Source organism: Nycticebus coucang, chromosome 18, assembly GCF_027406575.1.
Source record: "Nycticebus coucang isolate mNycCou1 chromosome 18, mNycCou1.pri, whole genome shotgun sequence".
Classification (NCBI taxonomy): Eukaryota; Metazoa; Chordata; class Mammalia; order Primates; family Lorisidae; genus Nycticebus; species Nycticebus coucang.
The window spans coordinates 58495048-58515957 of record NC_069797.1 but is presented as its reverse complement, the minus strand read 5'-3'; the positions used below and the strand labels follow the sequence as shown (position 1 = coordinate 58515957).

At 50.7% G+C, this 20910-nt stretch overlaps 2 protein-coding genes, 1 long non-coding RNA gene and 1 other non-coding gene across 4 annotated transcripts; 2 read left to right on the top strand and 2 right to left on the bottom strand.

The window, feature by feature from the left end:
* The first annotated feature begins 148 nt into the window (after positions 1-148).
* On the top strand, positions 149-273 carry LOC128571482 (small nucleolar RNA SNORA11). Its single transcript, XR_008375888.1, has one exon. It is a non-coding gene; the product is annotated as a small nucleolar RNA SNORA11 (small nucleolar RNA).
* Positions 274-5832: 5559 nt separating this feature from the next.
* On the bottom strand, positions 5833-12496 carry AOC3 (amine oxidase copper containing 3). Its single transcript, XM_053568920.1, has 4 exons — positions 10866-12496; positions 8804-9089; positions 8306-8435; positions 5833-7561 (listed from the first exon to the last, which is right to left on the bottom strand). Exons 1-4 carry the CDS (start codon positions 12466-12468, stop codon positions 7286-7288), a joined length of 2295 nt encoding a protein of 764 aa, XP_053424895.1. The 5' UTR covers positions 12469-12496; the 3' UTR covers positions 5833-7285.
* A 242-nt stretch (positions 12497-12738) lies between these two features.
* Positions 12739-15733, top strand: LOC128570069 (uncharacterized). Its single transcript, XR_008375518.1, has 3 exons — positions 12739-12994; positions 15204-15389; positions 15653-15733. It is a non-coding gene; the product is annotated as an uncharacterized LOC128570069 (long non-coding RNA).
* AOC2 (amine oxidase copper containing 2) lies at positions 13943-20782 on the bottom strand. Its single transcript, XM_053568922.1, has 4 exons — positions 17775-20782; positions 15471-15756; positions 15128-15257; positions 13943-14794 (listed from the first exon to the last, which is right to left on the bottom strand). The coding sequence occupies exons 1-4, from the start codon at positions 19360-19362 to the stop codon at positions 14528-14530; spliced, it is 2271 nt and encodes a 756-aa protein (XP_053424897.1). The 5' UTR covers positions 19363-20782; the 3' UTR covers positions 13943-14527.
* Positions 20783-20910: the final 128 nt, after the last annotated feature.

The following is a 20910-nucleotide window of genomic DNA, read 5'->3' as shown; positions in this document are numbered from 1 at the left end:
TCTCTGTTGCCCAGGCTAGTGAGAAGGGACACTAAGAAAGGAGCTTCAGGAGGTGGGAGGAGGAAAACCTGGCCTCTGGCCTACTGAACTGGAAGTATGCAGGGCCCATAAAAATGTGGATGGCCACCCCTCCCCCCACCCCCCAGCCCTGTGCTCACTGTAGGGGTCCTGAAAATGGCTTCTCTGTTTATAACACACCAAACAGGAATCTGGGTTCATTGTGATGAGGGGCACAAAACTTGTGGCCTCCCTACTCACAAAGTCCCTACATGTGAAGAAGAGGGAAAAAATTATGAAATGTAAGTGGTGGGTGTATGGCTGATCCCTGCATAATTCTTTCAGCTGTACTGTATGTTTAAAAATTTGCCTAATAAGGGCGGCACCTGTGGCTCAGTTGGTAAGGCGCTGGGCCCATATACCGAGGGTGGCGGGTTCAAACCCGGCCCCGGCCGAACTGCAACAAAAAAAATAGCTGGGTGTTGTGGCGGGCGCCTGTAGTCCCAGCTACTCGGGAGGCTGAGGCAAGAGAATCGCTTAAGCCCAGGAGTTGGAGGTTGCTGTGAGCTGTGTGATGCCATGGCACTCTACCTAGGGCCATAAAGTGAAACTCTGTCTCTACAAAAAAAAAAAAAAAAAATTTTGCCTAATAAAATATTGGAAAACTAAAAAGAAGAAAACAGATGTGGGTATGAAGTGACTTAGGTAACCAATGACCAATAGAAAGAGACCATCAATGACCAGTAGAAAAAGGCAATACCTAGCCGGCCATTGTGGTGGGTGCTTGTTGTCCCAGCTACTCCGGAGGCCGAGGCAAGAGAATCGCCTAAGCCCTGCAGTTGGAGGCTGCTGTGAGCTGTGTGATGCCATGGGACTCTGCCATGGCACTCTACCGTGAGACTCTGTCTCTACAAAAAAAAAAAAAAAGAAAAAGGCAATACTGCCTGGAGGCGCACCAATTTCAAATGGAGGGGGTATTTAATACCCCTGCAGGCCTTTTTGTGTTCATCTCTCTCACCTTCTCTCCTTCATGAGAGGGATCCACTTCCAACTCTTTGAAAGTGCTCTAAACTTTCCCTTTGTTCTTCCTAAATAAAATCTCTCCTTGCTACCCTGAAACTTGCATAGGTTACTTTTGCTTTCCATCCACACTGCTTGTGCCACTTCAATTGCATTTTCAGTGTCCACTCACTTTTGCTTTGAGTTACTGCTGTGCCCTGGTTGAACTTTCTAGCTCAGCTGACTAATCAGACTAAGTCAGGGCGGTGCCTGTGATTCAGTGAGTAGGGCGCCAGCCCCATATACCGAGGGTGGCGGGTTCAAAGTCAACCGCGGCCAAACTGCAACAAAAAATAGCCAGGCATTGTGGCAGGCGCCTATAGTCCCAGCTACTCAGGAGGATGAGGCAAGAGAATCGCCTAAGCTCAAGAGCTGGAGGTTGCTGTGAGCTGTGACGCTATAGCACTCTACTGAGGGCAACAAAGTGAGACTCTGTCTCAAAAAAAAAAAAAAAAATCAGACCAGGTCAACTGGGTTTGGAGAATTGGGACTCCCAACACCTAACACTAGAGTGCAGTGGCATCATCATAGGTCACAGAAACCTTGAAACTCCTGGGCTCAAGTGACCCTCCAGCATCAGCCTCCTTAGTAGCTGGGACTACAGGTGCCAGCTATGAGAAGGCCCAGCTAATGTTTTCAATTTTTTGTAGAGATGGGATCTTGCTATTGCCCAGGCTGGTCTGAGCTGACCATGAAAAGGACGTATTGAAAAGGTCCCCGTGGGCGGCACCTGTGGCTCAAGGAGTAGGGTGCCAGCCCCATATACTGGAGGTGGCGAGTTCAAACCTGGCCCCAGACAAAAATTGCAAAAAAAAAAAAAAAAAAGAGTTTGCTCTTAAGCCCAAGAGTTTGAAGTTGCTGTGAACTGCAAGCTGTGACGCCATGGCACTCTACCCAGGGCGACATAGGGAGACTCTGTCTCAAGAAAAGGTCCCTGAGGTCAGGGCCTGTGGCTCAGTGAGCAGGGCACCAGCCCCATATACCAAGAGTGGTGGGTTCAAACAGGCCCAAGCCAAACTGCAACAAAAAAATAGCCAGGCATTATGGTGGACACCTGTAGTTCCAGCTATAAGAGAATCGCTGAAGCCCAAGAGCTGGAGGTTGCTGTGAGCTATGATGCCACAGCACTCTACTGCGGGTGACAAAGTGAGATTCTATCTCAAAAAAAAAAAAAGTCCATGGTTTCCTTTAGTTGGGGAGACAGATTTGAGAAAGCTTCTTCCATTCTTCCAGTAAGAAGTCTCTCTTACTAAACATTCCTTTCTTTCTTGGAAATCCTTGTTGACTCAATAATTGGATCTTTGTGTCAGGAGCAACCGGATCTAGCTGAAACTCCTTGCAATTTCTGTGTCAACCTAGCAGGCAGAAAGGCTCCTGAGGGCTCCCCTAACATAGGAAGGGAAGTCTTTGAGGACTTCTGTGGGACTAACAAGTAGGAACAGTGTGTGTATATGTGTGTGTGTGTGTGTGTGTGTATTGGTGGGTGTGCACACTGGCATACGTGTTGGGTAGTAGAGGGCCTAGAGCCCACTCTCCCACTCAGAGCCTTGTGGAAGTGACAACCTACTGCCTAAGGGCCTCCACCATCACCACCTTGAGCAGAAAGTGAGCATGACAGTTGTGATCTCTGCCAATTCAAGTCTGCTAATATCCACCAGAGTCCTAGGATCCAGACTCTTACCACCCCCTAAACGAACACCCCCTAATTGAATTTCCTGCCAACCAGGTGGGTGAGGGCACAAAGCTAGTTATCTGTGTAATGAATGAGTTCATCCTTATTGCCAAACTCAGTTGAAGAAGCTGCCTGGAAAGCGCCAGCCCACACCCCTTTTAAGGCTTCACCTGTTGAATGTGTTTTCCAAACCCATTCTGTAAAGTGCCCAGGGATGATCTAAGCTCACACTAGCTACAAACTAGCTACTCACAATGACCACAAACTCACACTAGCTACAAGTAGAACTGATTGTTGGGTGGGAACTTAGGTTGATCAGCAACTGACTCAACCAAGGGATCCAAGTGTGGAATAAATGTTATGTAATGACTATCCATCCAGGGTGTCATGGCCTGCAAAGGGGGTGAAGATCAGCCAGTGGCCAGGAATCCTTCCTCATTTTCCACCAACCTCTGCAGACAGCAGATCTGGGCTTCTGATCCGGGGTCTGCAAATGGGGCCTTCTTGGGCCACATCTCCTACAGGGCTTTGTAATGCACTCAGGCCACTGTCCTTGTGACCCTGATGGCAGTCCTAGTCATCTGACCTACCTCCCTGTGGCCAGCACCTTCCCTGCCCCCACCCCATTTACTCTATTCTTTGTATGTGGGTCAGATTTGCCCTTTAGGACAGATTTGCCTGCCACTCCTCTGCTTAAAATCCTTCTATGGATCCCCAGTTTCTTTAAGATGGTGTGATTTGCTAGGACCTGCCCCCACTTGCCTCTCCAGGCTCCACTCACACTCCCCCTCACATATCTGTCAATGAACTTGGGTACTTGGATGAAGCCACTCTTTTACTCCTTAGCTTTTGAACATGCTGTTCCACTGCCTAGAACATTGTCTCCACTCTCTTGGCTCCTCCCAGGCCAACTTCTCCTCTGCCATCATTGGTGCAGACATCACATCACACAGGAGGCCTTCCCAAGCCACTAAGAATGGGCTAGGAGTCCCTGCTGGTGTCCTCTTCCCTCCTTGTCAATAACTGGGCCTTTGCTGCCCTCCTTGTCCCTGAGGATAGATTTTGTGTCTCTTATTCACTAGTGTATTCCAGTTCTCTGAAGAGTGCTTGGTGTTTAGAAGGCCCTCCATAAATTCTTGTTGACTGTGTAAAGGAATCCTCTTGCACTCGGACTTGGAGCCTTTCCTGGGGGCTGCCAGAGGAGGCAGATGGGCACAGCTTGTGTTCCTCACGGTGGTGGGGGGGGGGAGTCCCCTGTCTACATTCCTGGGGAAGTCTCAGGAATGTCCTCTGACTCTAGCCTCAAGGACCCCTTCTCTAGCTCCTCTTTCTTGGAACAGTAGGCCCCAGGTCCTGAAGAGCTCAGCCTGGGAGGCAGTGGTCCCTTCAGAACCTGACATCCTCACTCATTAATCACTCCTAGACAAGTCTGAGGCCAAGACTCCAGACCTCAGTGGTGGTCTAAGGACGAGATCCGGATCAGGGTAGGGGCTAGAGGTCTACCTTGCAGACTTCCTGCCTGAGCTGAGCTGATGGTCTAATAATCTGGGTAACCATCGTGCCTCACCTCATCTGGGACTTGGGCAGGTGGTGTCAGCCCCATGGGAAGACCTAGAGAGACACAACTAGTCACATTTTCATATAAAAGCTTGTGATAATGCATAGACACTCACTACCTACAAGTTAGTGTCTATAGTTCACACTATTTGTTCTGGACATGGGTTTCAATGTAATGAAATTCAAGTGAGACAGACAGTAGAGGTAGGGTGTTCTCCCCTTCCCCTCAGCGCTGGCCATGGGGCAAGTAGCATAAGAGGAGCCATAAGAAGGTGGAAACAAAAAACTATGTGATTAAGCCAGGTGCAGCGGTGCACACCTGGAGTCTCAGCTACTTATGAGGCTGAGGCAAGAGCATTACTTGAGCCCAGGAGTTCAAGCCTGTAGTGGGCTGTGACCATGCCTGTGAATGGCCACTGCACCCCAGCATGGGCAACATAGTGAGACCCTGTTTCTATAAAACTTTAAAAAATTAAGGGTGGTGCCTGTGGCTCAAAGGAGTAGGGTGCCGGCCCCATATGCTGGAGGTGGTGGGTTCAAACCTGGCCCTGGCCAGAAACTGCAAAAAAAAAAAAATTAGCCAAGCTGGCTTGGCGCCCGTGGTTACGGTGCCAACCACATACACTGAAGTTGGTGGGTTCAAACCCGGCCTGGGCCAGCTAACCAACAATGACAACTGCAACAAAAAAAACCCAGGTGTTGTGGCAGGCTCCGGGAGACTGAGGCAAGAGAATTGCTGGAGCTAGGATTTTGAGGCTGTGGTGAGTGGACTGCACCACTACTGCACTCCAGCCTCAGAGACAGAATGGGACTCTGTCTCCAAATATTAATTAATTAACTAGTATAATTAGTTAAGAGGTTTAGTTCCTCAAGTCAAAGGAAGAGGAAGCATGAAGTCAGCGTCAGAGCCACAACGGTCCACTACATCCCATTTTCTCCTCCATCTCAGTCTTCAATCTCTCCTTGTCCACTTTCGCTCTTGCTTCAACTCTGGCCATATTAGCCTGGCTGGCCCTGCTCCCTACTGCAGGTTTTCTTTCTATCAATAGGAACCTAGTTGCTGCTCTTTAGCCCCATGACTCCTCCCTGTCCACTGTTCCATTCCTTGACCCACGGCAGAACCTGGGCTTGGGGCAGAATAGACAGAAGGCAGCCGAAGCTTCCATGGTGCTGTATCTCCCAGAATGTGACCTCTCCCTGGTTAGAAGCTGAGCAACATCCAAACTGTTTCCTGTACTTTACCTCCTGCTGTGGCCTGGGCTTCCAGCAAGCGGAAGTCACCCTACTCCACTGCCCTCTCTTCCAAGAGAGATGGCAGGGTGGGCAGGAGAAGGAGAGGGGAGGGACTGGCTGAGGCATAACATTTCCTCAGAGATATACAAGCTAGAGCTGGCAAAAGGAGTTACTAGGGGCCACATCCACTTCTCTGCGTCTTCACCACTTGAGAAAATGTCATTCCTGATCCTATCCCTTAACCAACTTTACATGCCCTCTCCCCCCCCACCTGTTCTGAGAAAACACATCAGTAAAAAAAAATTCAGTTTCTGTTTTGGCCCATTTCTTATTTATTTTGGTCATATGGTCACATAGTCCACAATTCAAAATGTACAAAAGGTATACGGTACTAAATCCCCTCCCTCTCCTGTCCCCAAACTCCCAGTTTTCCTCCCCAGAGGTAATCAGTGTTACCTATTTTTCTGAATATGTGTATATAAAGCATATTCATATATAGTCTCCTCCTTTCTAAAACACAAATGGAACTGCACCATCCCATTTCAGCACCTTGCCCTTTTCACTTGAAGATTATTCCAAATAAGCATATAAAGACAAACTATTATTTTTTAGCTGAACAGAAATTGCAATGTAAAGTGTATCCTAATTGATTTGCCTAATCTTTAATGGAAGTAGGTTTCTGTTGTTTCCAATCTCTTGCTATTTCTTTGGACCCATCCTGTCCATTCTTTGGACAGAGCCCTGGAGGGGAAGCAGTGATGAGAGATACTGGAACAGGTTCCCTCTCCAGGCCAGGCACGGCCCCACCAGGCCCAGCCCCGGCTAATTTGCATGTCCGTGCATGATTGGACCACCATCCTTGGTTCCTACCCCAGCTTCCCAAATTAGCTGTTGCAGAATAAGGCCAGTGGTCACACACAGCCTTAGCACAAAATGACACATCTTCACTGGGATTGCATCCACAAAACCACCTGAAATGCTCACTTGAGCAGCTGCTGTCACAATGTGCATTCCCCTCCAGAGAGCCCAAGGTAGGCAGATGCACACAGGTAGGGAACTGCTTAGAAATGCACCTTGCCCTGGAACAGGCCTGCTGGCAAATCCTAGTCCCAATATGTGACAGATGCAAAAGGACACACCGCATTGTATCCTACAATTGGCTGGCCCAGGGGCAGGAGAGGAGACTGTAGATGAGAGCTGAGGACAGTGGGAGCACCACGGGCTGGGACAGAGGGACATCCCTTCAGCACAGGAGGGATATCCCAGGATGGAATGGTAGGTCGGAAGGGAAGGAGGAGGCTGTAGCTTTGAGAAGATGGAGAGAAGAAAGGGACTTGGATGAGTGGGGAATATATGCAGAAGAGTTCTTTCCCACTCAATATGGATGTGCAGGACTGGTGGCCCTGCCTTGGGCTCTCAAGGGATCATAATCCCTGTGTCAGAGACCTCAGAAATGGCCTAAAAGATTCTGGAAAACCAGAAAATAAAAAAAAGAACAATCTAGGGAAAATCCTGGCCATTACCCCAGGCTCCTGACTGGGCCATCCTTGCCTCTCTGGGACAGGGCCCAGCAACAAACTGAGTTTCCCAGTGTCAGGCATCACGGGCTCAGGATACTCCTGGTCCCAAGGAGGGTACAAGGGAGGGAGGGCAATGGAAGGGAGGGGATCTTGGGGGACTGGGAGATGGACAGACAGCAGGGGTGGGAGGAAGGAAAAGAGAATCTGTCCTGGAGCCCTTGGGCAGATTCTCCAGCCCAGCGACCACCTAGCTGTGAGAGAAGCCCCCATGGGAGAAGGCAGGGAAGTCGGGGGCACAGGCAGCACTCTGGGGCAGGCAAGCCAGGGGGTTGACCTCACAGGCCCCAGCATCCTGGTCCCCTTGGAAGTAGATGGAGTCAGCAGAGTAGAAGGAGGGGTCCTCGTCAAAGAAGTTGTAGGGTCGGAGGAAGAAGCCCACACTGTTGCCCACAGTCACCGTGTTGGGAATGTCCTCTGCATGTGGGATGTGCAGAAATCCAGCTGTCACCCAGGCCACCAAGTCCTAGCAGGGGAGAAGAAAGAGGATCATGAGGTCTGGCTTTTCTGGGGACATGCCCTGCTTCCCATGATGGCCCTGGAGGTAGTGATTCAGCTCACCAGCCCAAGGATCTGGAGTCTTTACACATGTTTTTCCTACTGGCCCAGAAGTCAAAGCATAAATAGTCCATTTCATACTGGGAACTCCACTTGCCTCCCTGTTCCTGCCCTCCCTCCTCCATCTTGGACATTTTCCATCACATCATCTCTTCTTTACCCACCCACAGGGAATGACACCCACAGACTACACCAAATTCCTCCCCCTGACTTGCCAGCACTTCCCTGTAACTGAGGGAAGAAGGATGGAGAAGGGAAAATTAGGGTTTGGGAGGCAGAAACAGGCCAAAACTGAGAAATGCATCCTTTACTGGTCATGTCAAGAATGGAAGCAACTGTAGATAAAGGAGATGTGATTTTCCCTGGTAACATCCATCCCTCCTTGAGTTCTGGAGCCAGAAAGATCTCAGTTCGGGAAGCTGGAATTGGGAGGGTTCAAGGACAAGCCAAGTCTTCACCCAGTGTCTGCATAAGGGACACCCAGCTCAGGGGATCCTTCAAAGAGTAATGATCAGGTCCACTAAAGTGCAGGGGGCAGGAGTTAGCTCCACCCCTGAGGAGATGGACTGGTTTTCAAGGACCTAGTGTCTACCCACTCCCTGGCTCATCCTAGTGTCTACCCACTCCCTGGGCCCTTCCATTGTCCTCTGACCTCTCCCATGATGGTCTCATTGTTGATGAAGTCAGTGAAGTCCACTGTGGGGGCCCAAGGGTCATTCTGGTTGAAGATGCTGCTGCTACTGGGCTCTTCCTCCTTCCGCTGGGTCACGGCCAGCTGGTACCTAGGGAGGCACTGGTCGGACCTCTGTGGTCACTAACCCGGTCCTGTTCCCTGATTATGATGAGAGCTGAGCACTCAGATCTCAGCTTCCCCATGGCACTCACACAATGACTGCATGCTATAGAATACCTGATACCACCCTGGGGGTCACTTCCTCCTATTTATCCCCTTTTATTTCCCAGAAGCCACTCTGGGGTGTTAGCCCTATAAGGCAGAACTGAGCCTATGATGGTGCCTTTGGATAATGAGGAAATCTTTCCTCAGATCTTACCTGGCCTCATATATAGTTTCAACCAGTTTCCAGGTGTCCCTTCATACTCCCGTCCCATTCTCACATCTTCCGTTCCCTCTCTGACAGGCCCCACTCACCTCCCCCAGCTGAGGGCTCTCTCCATGGAGCTGTTCTGGGGCATTGGCTCTCCCGCAAAGCTGAGCACCTGGATGCGGTAGCCCCGTGGGTGACCCCACTTGTTGCTGTGGTTGCTGGCCAGGTACAGGTAGCGAGGTGTGGCCCCTCCCAGGGGGAAGGCCGCCTGCTCCTCTGTCTGCAGCTGCTTCCGGGTCACCTGCAGCCTCTGTATCTGGTGCTCAGGGCTCCAGGGCACAGCCGTGGGAACAAAGGCCATGTCCTCGGCCCAGACCCAGTTCTTCACTCCTGTTTATGGGGGAAGGGCCCCCATGTCTTAGAGCCACCTGGCCCCTGAAGACTCTGCCCGCATCGGGCCTCAGAGCGGCAGCCAAAGAGCAGCCCAGAACTGAGTGTGCCCTGTACTTTTCTCTACCCAATATATCCCCAATCCTTCAGCCAAAGCTGTTGGATTTTAACTAAAACTTAGAATATGTCATCACGGATTTCATTCATCTCCATTAATTCATCTCTTCACAATTCATGAGTGGAGAGAACCATGGTTGTCCCTGGGGCGGGAACGAGTGAACTGATGTTCCACACAGGCAGTTATGTCACTGGCTAGCCTGCCTGTGAGGGGGGCATGGCCCAGGCAGGTTCTGGGTCACAGAAACGCAGGTGCAGGCAGGAAGAGGGGACCATCCTTTGTGTCCCCATAAGAGATGACAGGGAAGGGCATTCTAGGCAGGGACAAAGGAGCTTGCCAGGGACGTGTGGATTCTGTGTCCAGGGACAGGGAGTATGTGGCTGTGGCACTGGCAACCTGTAGGGAAGAGCTGTGCAAGGCAGGTCAGAGTTGCACTGTAAGGAAAGAGCTTTTTTTTTTTTTTTTTTTGGCCAGGGCCAGGCTTGAACTTTCCACCCCCAGTATATGGGCCCGGCACCCTACTCCTTGAGCCACAGGTGCCGCCCAAGGAAAGGGCTTTAAGGTGTGGACAGGCTCCTGCAGGCACTAGGGAGAGGGAGAGCTGAGTGAGGGGCAGCTTGCAGTGAGTGGGATGGTCTTCTGGGCCCAGAGAGGCCCCTGGATCTGAGAGCAACAACACTAGAAGGAGCACAGAGAGGGCCACCACCTGCAGGGAGATGGCCCTGGGGCCCAGAGAGGGCTTTCAGCTGCTTCAGGGGAAGAACCTGAAAGGACCTGATGATCCATGTGGGGAAGGAAAGTGAAAAGACAGAGACAAAGACTCCAAGACATGTTGGCTCTCTCTGTAACCACCAACTCTAGAACTACGTGCAACGCTCCACAGGATCCATGCTACCCCTCCCAGTTATGTCAGTTGTACTCAGAGAGAGATGGAAATCTTTCAAGGAAATGTGTCCCAGGACTGGCCTGTGCATGCCAGGGACTCTCCAAAATGTAAGCAGATCCTTGAGCACACCAACACTGCAAGCAGACACAGAGATGTGTGTGGGGGAAACAAATGGCTGCCTCCTGGAAGTGGGCCCATGTAAGGGCAAGGGAGGGAGGAGGGCCATGGGGATCCTGTTGGCCCAGATCCCACCTCCTGCCTGAACTTAGCCATTTCCAAAGGTTTTTCTTTGTTCTTTTTTAACCCGGGTAGAATGCTGTGCATCATAGCTCACAGCAACCTCAAACTCTTGGGCTCAAGAGATCCCCTTAGCTCAGCCTCCCAAGTACCTGGGATTATAGGTGCCCACCCCAAAGCCCAGCTAATTTTGCTATTTTTAGCAGAGACGGGGTATCACTCTTGCTCAGGCTGGTCTGAAACTCCTAAATTCAAGCAATCTACATCCCCCTTGGCCTCCTGCACTCGCCCTATTATATAGACTGCACCCGGCCTATTTTTCCCAAGGTTTTCTGTTGAAGTCACCTGCGCACATGGCCAGTGAGTTAGATACAAATAAAACTCAGCAGCCAACTCTCTCCCATCTAGTAAAGGGAAAGTATAAAACCCAAAGCTTTCTTTCCCAGATGACCTACATACTCTTAAACCCCAAAGCAAATGGAGACAACACTTTAGCCCTTTTTTCCAGAATCCTTGCCCCACCGGGATGACTTACCTGCTATATCCAGATCTATCTTGTAGTGGACACTGTGCGTGTGGACTGTGCCCAGCGTGTGCTCCTGTACTTGGTTCCCGTACTTCTTGGCAGCACCAAAGAGGAACGCTGAGCTGATGTAGCCCGTTGCATGGAATTTGACTTCTATGGCCCCATTGGGGTGGAAGACCATGTCCCACACGTAGTCATAGTTCAGCAAAGTGGACACAGATCTGATGACTAGCACTGTCTCTGAAAGGCCCCCAAAATAGTGAGACTGTAAATCTGAGTGGTGTCTCCGCAGGGGGAGGCCCTGGTTGTGTTCAAACACACAAAAGGCATCACGCATTGTCTTGGGGGTCTGGGACTCCAAAAGGAAGTGCCAGTCCACATAAGTGGCCATGTAGGGGCAGTCCACCCCATGGGTCAGGGGCGTGGAGTACTTGCCCATGCCAAAGCTACCATCCATATAATGGGTCAGCATTGCTGCTGGGGAATTGCCCCCATACACAGCCAAGGCTTCTTGGAGGCTGATCTCATAAGCCAGCCGTTCTCCCTGGAAGCGAACATCAAAAATCCTTGGGCCACTGAAAGCTCCAAGACCAAAGGAGAAAGTCCACAGTGAAGAGTTTACTCGACTCCCCTGGACACTGAAGCGTGGTCCCTGGGGATGGAACTGCAGAGGGGGAGCCTGATGCGGTGGCACCTGGGACTTCAGGGACCAGGCCCCACCTGTGCCATTGTCTGGGATCAACACCACATTCACCAGGCCGGCCTCAAATTGATCCTCCAGCTGGGCCAGACTCTCATAGTAGCGGCCTTGATAGAACACCTTCTGGATGGTCCAGCGGGCAGGGTCCAGGGCCTTGTGGTCTACCAGCAGCTCCAAGCCTATGGGGTGTAGGAAAAACCCAGCCCCTGAGATGTTGTAGTAGAGGCCAAACCAGGTGGCCCGGTCCCCTGATTGCAGACCACGGGGGGCTGTGGTCATTGTCACCAGGTTCCTTCCTTGTCGTTTGTAGAAGCAACAGTGATGGAGGAGACCAGCAGCCTGGGGCAGCTCTTTATCGAAGATCATCTGGTCTATGTCCAGGTACTCTCGGGCCAGCACAGGGCGTCGGTGATAGGGCAGGGGGCCTCCATGACGCTCCACGGTCACATCCCGCATGTAGGAGGGGCGAGGCAGTGGTCCCACCACCAGCTCAGTCACATTGGGCTGGGGTTGTCCACCAAAGAAGATGATGGCCAGTGCCTCCCGGGCAGGTGGGGGGCTCCCCCTGTCCAGGTGGGCCAGGGCTGCAGCCTTCGGGGGCAGCTGCAGCTCCACTGAGAAGACACAGTTGTCGGAGGGCTGAGCCTGGGCTGCATCCACCAGCCCTGGCCGGATCCGCCGAGTCAGAAAGCTCATCACAGCTGTCAGCTCCTCTTGGCTCAGGTCTGCAAACAGCTGGCTCTGGCCAGGGTGTGTCCAGGGCTGGGCACTGGGATATATGGAGTGGCAATGGGAAGGCTGGCTAGGCTCATCATTCTCATCCCTACCCCTGCCCACTAGCAGAACACAGACCAAGGCAAAGATGGTGATGACAGCCAGTGCAAGGAGCACTAGAGTGGTCTTCTGGTTCATTGTCCCTTGAAGAGGAATGGAGCATTCAATCAGAGTAGAGCTGTGTATCCTTAGGCCAGCAGGACAGGGGCGCTCTTGGCTCCTGGATGGGGGGCTCCTGGACTCTGGCTGAGGTTCTCAGTAGTTGGGACTGAGTCAGCCGCCTATGACTGAGGGTGGGAAAGACAGGGAGGCTGGGGCAGGGGGTGGGGCAGCCTGTCTTGGGGGCGGGTCTGAGCAGGGCAGCAGTGATGACCTTACATGGCTTGGTTTATAGCTGCCAAATCAGATTGCTTTCTGGGTCAGGGTTAGTGTTGGGGAAGGAAAATTTAAGGATAATGCAGCTGGATGGCCTGTGTACCAAAATGCAGCACCCAGAGGGATCTGGGTCTATGCAGAGCAGCCCCTCACGCCTTTGCCCCTCTTTATTTCCACCACCACCCCTTCCCAGGGCCAGATGCACTTCCTGTGACTTCACGATATTGTTCTTCCAAGGAAACCTTCACTCACAGCCCCTTCAGCTTCCTAAGCAAAGTTCCTTGGCCAGGTATATCCACCCACCCTCATCCAAACCCTCCCCACTTCCCGCCCCGGCCCATTGCTAACTTCCTTGGCCAGAGTCCTTAATAGTCTCTAGGGGACTCCAGATAGTTAAACTATCAAACAGAATAAATTCAAGTAAAACTCCTGTAATTTTTTTATTATAATTACACATCTGTTCTACACAATTCTATCTACACTTCCTTTTGAATGTGAGCGCATAAAGAAATGTCTTGTGTAACGTGAATGCCAGCTATTTGTGAGTGGCATTTCTGAGAATTTATGATGTGATTGAATATTTTCTTTTTTCTTTTTTTTTTGTAGAGACAGAGTCTCACTTTATGGCCCTCGGTAGAGTGCCGTGGCCTCACACAGCTCACAGCAACCTCCAATTCCTGGGCTTAAGCGATTCTCTTGCCTCAGCCTCCCGAGTAGCTGGGACTACAGGCGCCCGCCACAACGCCCAGCTAGATTGAATATTTTAAAATCATTAAAAAAAAAATTTTTTTTTGAGACAGAGTCTCACTATGTCATCCTCCGTAGGATGCCGTGGCATCACAGCTCACAGCAACCTCAAACTCTTAGGCTTAAGCGATTCTCTTGCCTCAGTCTCCCAAGTAGTTAGGACTACAGGTGCCCGCCACAATGCCCAGCTATTTTTTTGTTGTAGTTGTCATTGTTTAGTAGGCCTGGGCTGGGTTCGAACCCACCACACCTGGTGTATATGGCTGGCTCTCTAACCAGTAAGCTTTGGAAGCCAAGCCAAGATTTGACATTTTTTTTTTTTTTTATTTTTGTAGAGACAGAGTCTCACTTTATGGCCCTCGGTAGAGTGCCGTGGCTTTACACAGCTCACAGCAACCTCCAACTCATGGGCTTAAGCGATTCTCTTGCCTCAGCCTCCCGAGCAGCTGGGACTACAGGCACCCACCATAGCACCCGGCTATTTTTTTGTTGCAGTTTGGCTGGGGGTGGGTTTGAACCCTCCGCCCTCGGCATATGGGGCCGGCGCCCTACTCACTGAGCCACAGGCGCTGCCCAAGATTTGTCATTTTTTAAATGAACAGAAAATAATAATTAACCAAAGTGATATACAAGAATTTGTGGGAATTTATTGTGGGAAGAGGTTGCTTCCTAAGGAATGTTGAAAGGGTGGGAGTCTGGGGTGTAGATGTGATAAAATCACAGGAAACAGGCCCACCTCTTTGTGAGACTGAAAGGCTGATCAAGAGGACCGTTTGAGCCCAGGAGTTCAAGACCACCCTGGGCAACATAGTGAGACCCCCAACTGTACAAAAAATAAGAAAATTAGCCCAGTGTGTGGCAGGTCCGTATGGTCCCAGCTACTTGGGAGGCTGGGGCGGGAGGATTGCTTGAGCCCAGGAATTGAGGCTGCAGTGAGTTATGATGCCACTGTGCTCTAGCCTGGTTGACAGAGCAAGACCCTGTCTCAAAAAATACAAAACATAGGGAACAAAAAGTGAAAACAAAGAGAAAGGTAACGTGTCTAACCCCCTCCAATTCCCACTCCTGCTGAGGGTTAGAAGCCTTGATAAGAGAAAGGGGGCAAATCTGGGACACAGGCTGCCAATTGTGGCAGGCAGGCCACAGGGTTGACACTGCAGAGTCCAGCATCTTGGCCCCTCTCAAAGTAAACACTGCCGGGGGAAAAGATGGAAGGGTCCTCATCAAAGAAGTTATAGGGGTGGAGCAAGAAGCCAACTCTGTTCCCCAATGTCACTGTGTTGGGGACATCCTCAGCATGGGGAATGTGCAGGAAGCTGGCTGTAACCCAAGCCACCAGATCCTGCAGGAAGACAGGAAGAGGGAGGAGCTAGAGGACTAGAGAAGCAAGACCCAAAGAACCACCCTTAGCCATCATCTCCCACCTCCAGCCTCAGCCTGGCTTCTGCCTCTGCCCCGCTTCACACTTATACAAGACAGAAACAGGGGGTCAGTGTCCTTCCCACAGCTAAATCTCACCCCAGGAGGGGTGATCTGTGTTGGCCATCAGAAAACTTCTTGGCCCCTGCATCTGAGAACTGGGAATCTATCCCTCCAACCTATGGCTAGGGGCTGAGCAGCCAAGATCCCAGGCATAGAGGAGCCCCTTCTCCTCTGTTCCCCTAAGGCTACCAACCTCTCCTAAGAGGGTTTCATTGTTGATGAAGTCAGCAAAGGCCACAGAGGGTCTCCAGATGTCATTCTGGTTATAGATGCTGCTGCTGTGTGACTCCTCCTCCTTCCTCTGGGTTACTGCAAGCTGGTATCTGACCAGGAATTGTTGTAGGAAGGTGGTGTCAGAAAATGTCAAGGGCCTTTACTGGCCCAGTTTGGATCAGATTCTTTGTGAGACCATTTCCCACCCCCTATCTACTGGAATTTGAGGGGTGGTACAAATGGTAAGCCATGGGGTCTCCAGGGCTGGGAGGAGGGAGAGAGCCAATCCTTCCCTTCCACCCACAGCCCAGTGTCCTCCTCACCTCCCCCAGCTGAGGGCCCTCTCCATGTTGCTTTCCAAGGGCATGTGTATGCCCAGGGGGCTGTGGATCTGGATCCGGTACCCACGCTGGTGACCCCAGGCATTGGTCTGGTTGCTAGCCAGGTGAAGGTAGCGGGGAAGGGGGCTTCCCAAGGAAAAAGCTGCCACATCTTCCCTTTCCAGAACCTGCCGAGTCAGCTGTGGGCGCTGCAGCTGGTACTCCGGGCTCCAGGGAGCTGCCACAGGTTTAAACACCACATCTTCAGCTACCACCCAGTTTTTCAGCCCTGCCAGGATGAGGGAAGGGAGAAGAGTTCCACACCAGGCAAGGCTATTCAGACAGGTCTCTCTTCCCCATGATGCCCATGGTACTGGCCTGACAAAAGGCAACTGAAAGCAACAGAGTACTGTGCTGGGTGGGAGCCAGATGGTCTGGGTGAGGGTTTCCCTATCTTCTTTTAACTTGCCCTCCCTGATAGAGTAACCACTAGTCACAATGCTACTTACATTTAAATTGAAAATTCAGTTCCTCAGTCACACTAGCTACATTTAAAGTGTCCAGTGGGCCACACATGGCTAGCGGCTATTATTTATAGTCACAGAACAGATATAGAACGTTGCTATCATTGTAGACAGTTATTAGCTTTGGTCTATTAAATTAAAACTCTGGACCAATTTGCTTCTCTGATTCCTACTTTCCAAGTCTACCTACACTGGGAGTAATTTCCGAATCCACACACTGTTCTATGGCTGTGCTCAGTAATGGGAGCACATGCAACTGACTAGTGATAATCCTGTAACTAGGAAAGGGATTGTGATGTTTGTTTTAAAGAAGTTAGATGGTAAAACCCAATCCATTTTCTATGGCAGGTGCCTGTAGTCCCAGCTACTTGGGAGGCGGAGGCAGGAGAATTGCTTGAGCCCAGGAGTTGGAGGATGCCCTGAGCTGTGATGCCACAGCACTCTACCCAGGGCAACAGCTGGAGGCTCTGTCTCAAACAAAACAAAACCCCAATCCGTTTCTATGGTCCCCTGCAAACTCTTCCCAGTTCTGAGGCTTTCCTATCTCAATAAAGTGGGGAGTACTTTGAATGATTTACAGAAGTGAGCAGATTCATCTCTCTAAATTTTCTGGGAGCTTTTTGGGATTCTGCTGAATCACCTAGTTCAGCATGTGGTCATACACTTTCTTCTCGCAGGTCCAAACTGTTGCTCCCTTTAAACGGGGAAAGCCTAAAGGAAGCGCCTGGCACAGGAGGCACTCGCTCTGTTGAAGCCTGCAGATCGTGTTCCTCTGTGCTGGCCCTTGTCTGACACTGCCTCCCTCATTACCAGCCAGGGCTGCACACATCAGCGATCTAATAAATGTTAATGTTACTTCCCAAAACAAGGTCTGTAACGCCAAAAATGCTGAAGAGAAACCTCAGATCAGAATAGTCATAATCCAAACATGTCAAAGAGTAATCTAAACAATATGATCATTTCCATCATGTTCTTTTCTTAGTTCTGCCTTTCCTACACCCCCACTGCAAATGCAAGTGCATGTGTATGCGCACCCGCAGTATTCATACTCAAGAGAAGAAAATGTTTCACAAGAAATATGCTTAGTTACATTGTATTATACTTTCTGTCCTCAACAGAATGCCAGGAGCAGCAAGTCCTCTCTGTGCTTTGAGCCCTACTTGGTAAATCCCTTTTTCTATGCCTGCAGCAAGTCTATCGTGTACTTGCTGTGTTGTTGCTGAGTCCACTGTGCTGACAGGAATGGGATGGCCCTCCCAAGAGTGGAGTGGCACTGTCCTGTGGGGCCACTCCCAGCTATAGTATCCCCCTCTTCTCAAGACCCAGATGACCCCTATATCCTGAACACGCATCAGACAGACTCCATCCAACTTCTGCTCAGCCCCTGCCCTTTCCATCCCCACTGACTCTTAGAATTAGGAAGAAGCAAAGTGTCCCAACTCTAGCCCCTGCCAACCTCAGATAAGGCCAACTTCCCCACCCAGTGTCACTCAAGGCAATGGCAATCAAACACAGACATAACATTTAAACTAGTTTCACAATTGTAAGAGGGAATAGAGGATTGGGGAAGGTGGGGGGGGGAGGGAGCGGAGGGGGCTGTTCCACCTTTGGCCAGACACCCAGCCAGCCTTGTGTCAGGCTGACTACAGTTGAATATACTCCAATCGTTCCTGCTGTTGCTGGCATGCCCTGCTCTTGCCTCTTTCAGAGATCGCAGCTTGATCTGGGGGATTCCTTCCCTCCACATACCCCCAACCTTCCACCATTACCCCTCAGCACTCACCTGCCACATCCAGGTCCAGCTTAAAGTGGAAAGCATGCGTGTGCACTGCCCCCAGCACGTGCTCTCCCACACGGTTCCCAAAGAGGAGGCTGTCCTCTCCCCCGCTCAGGAAAGCTGTATTAACATAGCCTGTGGCATGAACCCGTCCTTCAAGTGCCCCATTTGGGTGCAACAGAAAGTCCCAAATGTAGTCATAGTTACCCACAGATGACACAGATCTGACCACAAGGGCTGAGCTGGCCAACCCCCCATAGAAATGACTCCCAATATAATTGTGGTGTCTTCGAAGGGGCAGTCCCCCGGCCTCCTCAAATATACACACAGCCCCTGGGAGCAGTTGGACTGCCCCTTTGCCCACTAATATATTGATGTCCACCATTGTGGCTTGATAGGGGCAGTCCACTCCCCTCACCAAGCCTTGGCTGTGACGGCCAAGCCCAAAGCTACTATCCAAATAGCGAGTTACCATTGTCTTGGGTGAATCAGCACCGTAGACAGACAGGCACTCCTGGACACTGATTTCATAGGCCACTCGCTCTCCCTTGAACTGAATATCAAAGATCCTAATGCCACTGAACACCCCATGGCCAAAAGTAAACCTCCAGAGGGAAGACACCACCAGGTTCCCTTGCACACTGTACTGGGAACCCTGGGGTGAGAACTGAAGAGGGGGAAGAGGACCTGGGGCGATCCGGGACCTCAGGGATGAAGCCCCATTTGGTGGCGGCAGAGGGACTCTAACCACTTCCAGCCGGCCAGCCTTAAACTCCCATTCCAACTCGCCCAAGTCTGCATAGTAGTGCCCCAGATAGAAGACCTTCTGGACAGCCCAGCGGGCAGGGTCCAGGGCACTGTGGTCCAGCAGTAGCTCCAGCCCCACAGGGTGAAGGAAAATACCAACACCTGAGATGTTATGGTAGAGAGCTATCCAGGTAGCTCGGTCCTCTGGGTGCAAGCCACGAGGGGTGGCATGCAGAGGTACCAAAGTAGAGCCGTTGTAATTGAAGACAGAAGCCAGGAAGATGGGTGCCTTGGGTAGCTCCACCTCTTTCAAATGCCTCCACATTTGAGCAGACTCAGTTTTTAGCAGGGGACGTTGGTGATAGGGCAAGGGGCCTCCATGACGCTCCACGGTCACATCCCGCATGTAGGAGAGGTGAGGCAGTGGTCCCACCACCAGTTCAGTCACGTTGGGCTGGGGTTGTCCACCAAAGATGACGATGACCAGCGCCTCCCGGGCAGGTGGGGGGCTCCCCCTGTCCAAGTGGGCCAGGGCCACAGCCTTCGGGGGCAGCTGTAGCTCCACTGAGAAGACACAGTTGTCCGAGGGCTGGGCCTGGGCTGCATCCACCAGCCCTGGCCCGAGCTGCTGGGTAAGAAAGCTCATCACAGCTGTCAGCTCCTCTCGGCTCAGGTCTGCGAACAGCTGGCTCTGGCCAGGGTATATCCAGGGCTGGGCCCTGTGGGATACAGAGGGGCAGTGGCGAGGCTGGCTGGAACCACCTCGGCTGGTCAGCAAGACACTGATCAGAGCAAAGATGGTAATGAGGGACAGTGCCAGGAACATCAGGACTATCTTGAGATTCATGGTGGATGCTGAGAGCTGAAATCAGAGTCCTACCAGCCACTCCTTCAGGTCAGGGTTTATATTCACTAGGATGAATAGGAATGCATCAAACTCCACCCTGTGGGTTGGACAGGAAATTTCTGACCTTGATTTATGTAATTCTGTTCCAATTTTCTGTCCTGTGGTTTGGCTTAAGGTATTACTTCCTAATGCACAGCCTCTTCTTTGCGTTCAAATTTACTAGTAGCCTTTAGTACCAGCTACTGATTTCCATCATTCAAACCAAATGAGTGCATCTGGATTAACAAAACACTGAACCCCACACTGCACCCAGAATAGGTCTGAGGAAGAATGAAAATCTCAGATCCCAATCAAGTAGTACATGCAAGCACTGAACCACTCTCCTACCCTCCGCAGGCACTGCACCCTACCAGTTCCAGGATCCTCTGCCTAGTTCAGCATTGAGCACTGAATCTTGCCTATAGCCTAATACCAAGACTTGATTGAGTCTCAAGCTTTTTGTATCTAGGCTGCGAGAAAAGTAGTCCAGGGCTAGGACTTAGCAAACACATTTGGAGATCTCTAAGCTGTGTGATGTTATAGAAAATAGTAATGATGAGTCTGTCCTATAAAGAATGAATAAAAGTACCCTATAGAGGCTCAGCACTCATAGCACAGTGGTCACAGGCACCAGCCACATGCACGGAGGTTGGCAGGTTCAAACCCAGCCCAGGCCAGGTAAACAACAATGACAACTTCAACAAAAAAAATAGCTGAGCACTGTGGCAAGTGCCTGTAGTCCCAGCTACTCGGGAGACTGAGGCAAGAGAATTGCTTAAGCCTAAAAGTTTGAGGTTGCTGTGAGCTGTGATGCCACAGCACTCTACTGAGGGTGCAGTGAGACTCTGCCTCAAAACAAAAACAAAACAAAACAAAAAAACAACCAACTATCCTATAGATTCACAAAGATTAAGTGTGATCATGCACATCAAGTCTGACATGGGCGGGCATTCAGAAAGTGCTGGTTTGGGATACTCATCTCCTCTGAAACAGAAAAAGCAGAAGTTTCTTCCATTGTTTAAGACCTTAAAACTTTTTGCAGAGACAATAGGGGGATTATTGGAAACCAAAAGGTTACATGCAAGTGGAAGGGGAAGAACTTTTATTTAGAGGGACACAAATTCCTAGCCAACCCTCCAAATAATTTGAAACTAAGACCAGGAGTCTCCTCAAGAAACTCAGGACATTGTTCAGAGAGGAGAATCAGTATAAGATAAAGAAAATTACTGGGTAGGGTATGCCTGGAACTAGGTCATTTCCTACACATGGAACTATAGCAGCCTCTACTGGCATTCATGGGTATAACTAGGGAGTTACAAAGTAGGGAGATGAGGCAGCTTAGGTTTGGGAGGGCTAACTTTGACATAATTCAGACTGAGCAGAAATCAAAAACCCATCCTTGCCTGATAAGCAGAAGCCTTAGTCTTTCCACTATCCCAGAGAAAAGAGGCAGCTTCACTGGCACAAAGACATGAAATAGGGTAGCTAGAGATGTCTGTGGAGGTGGGT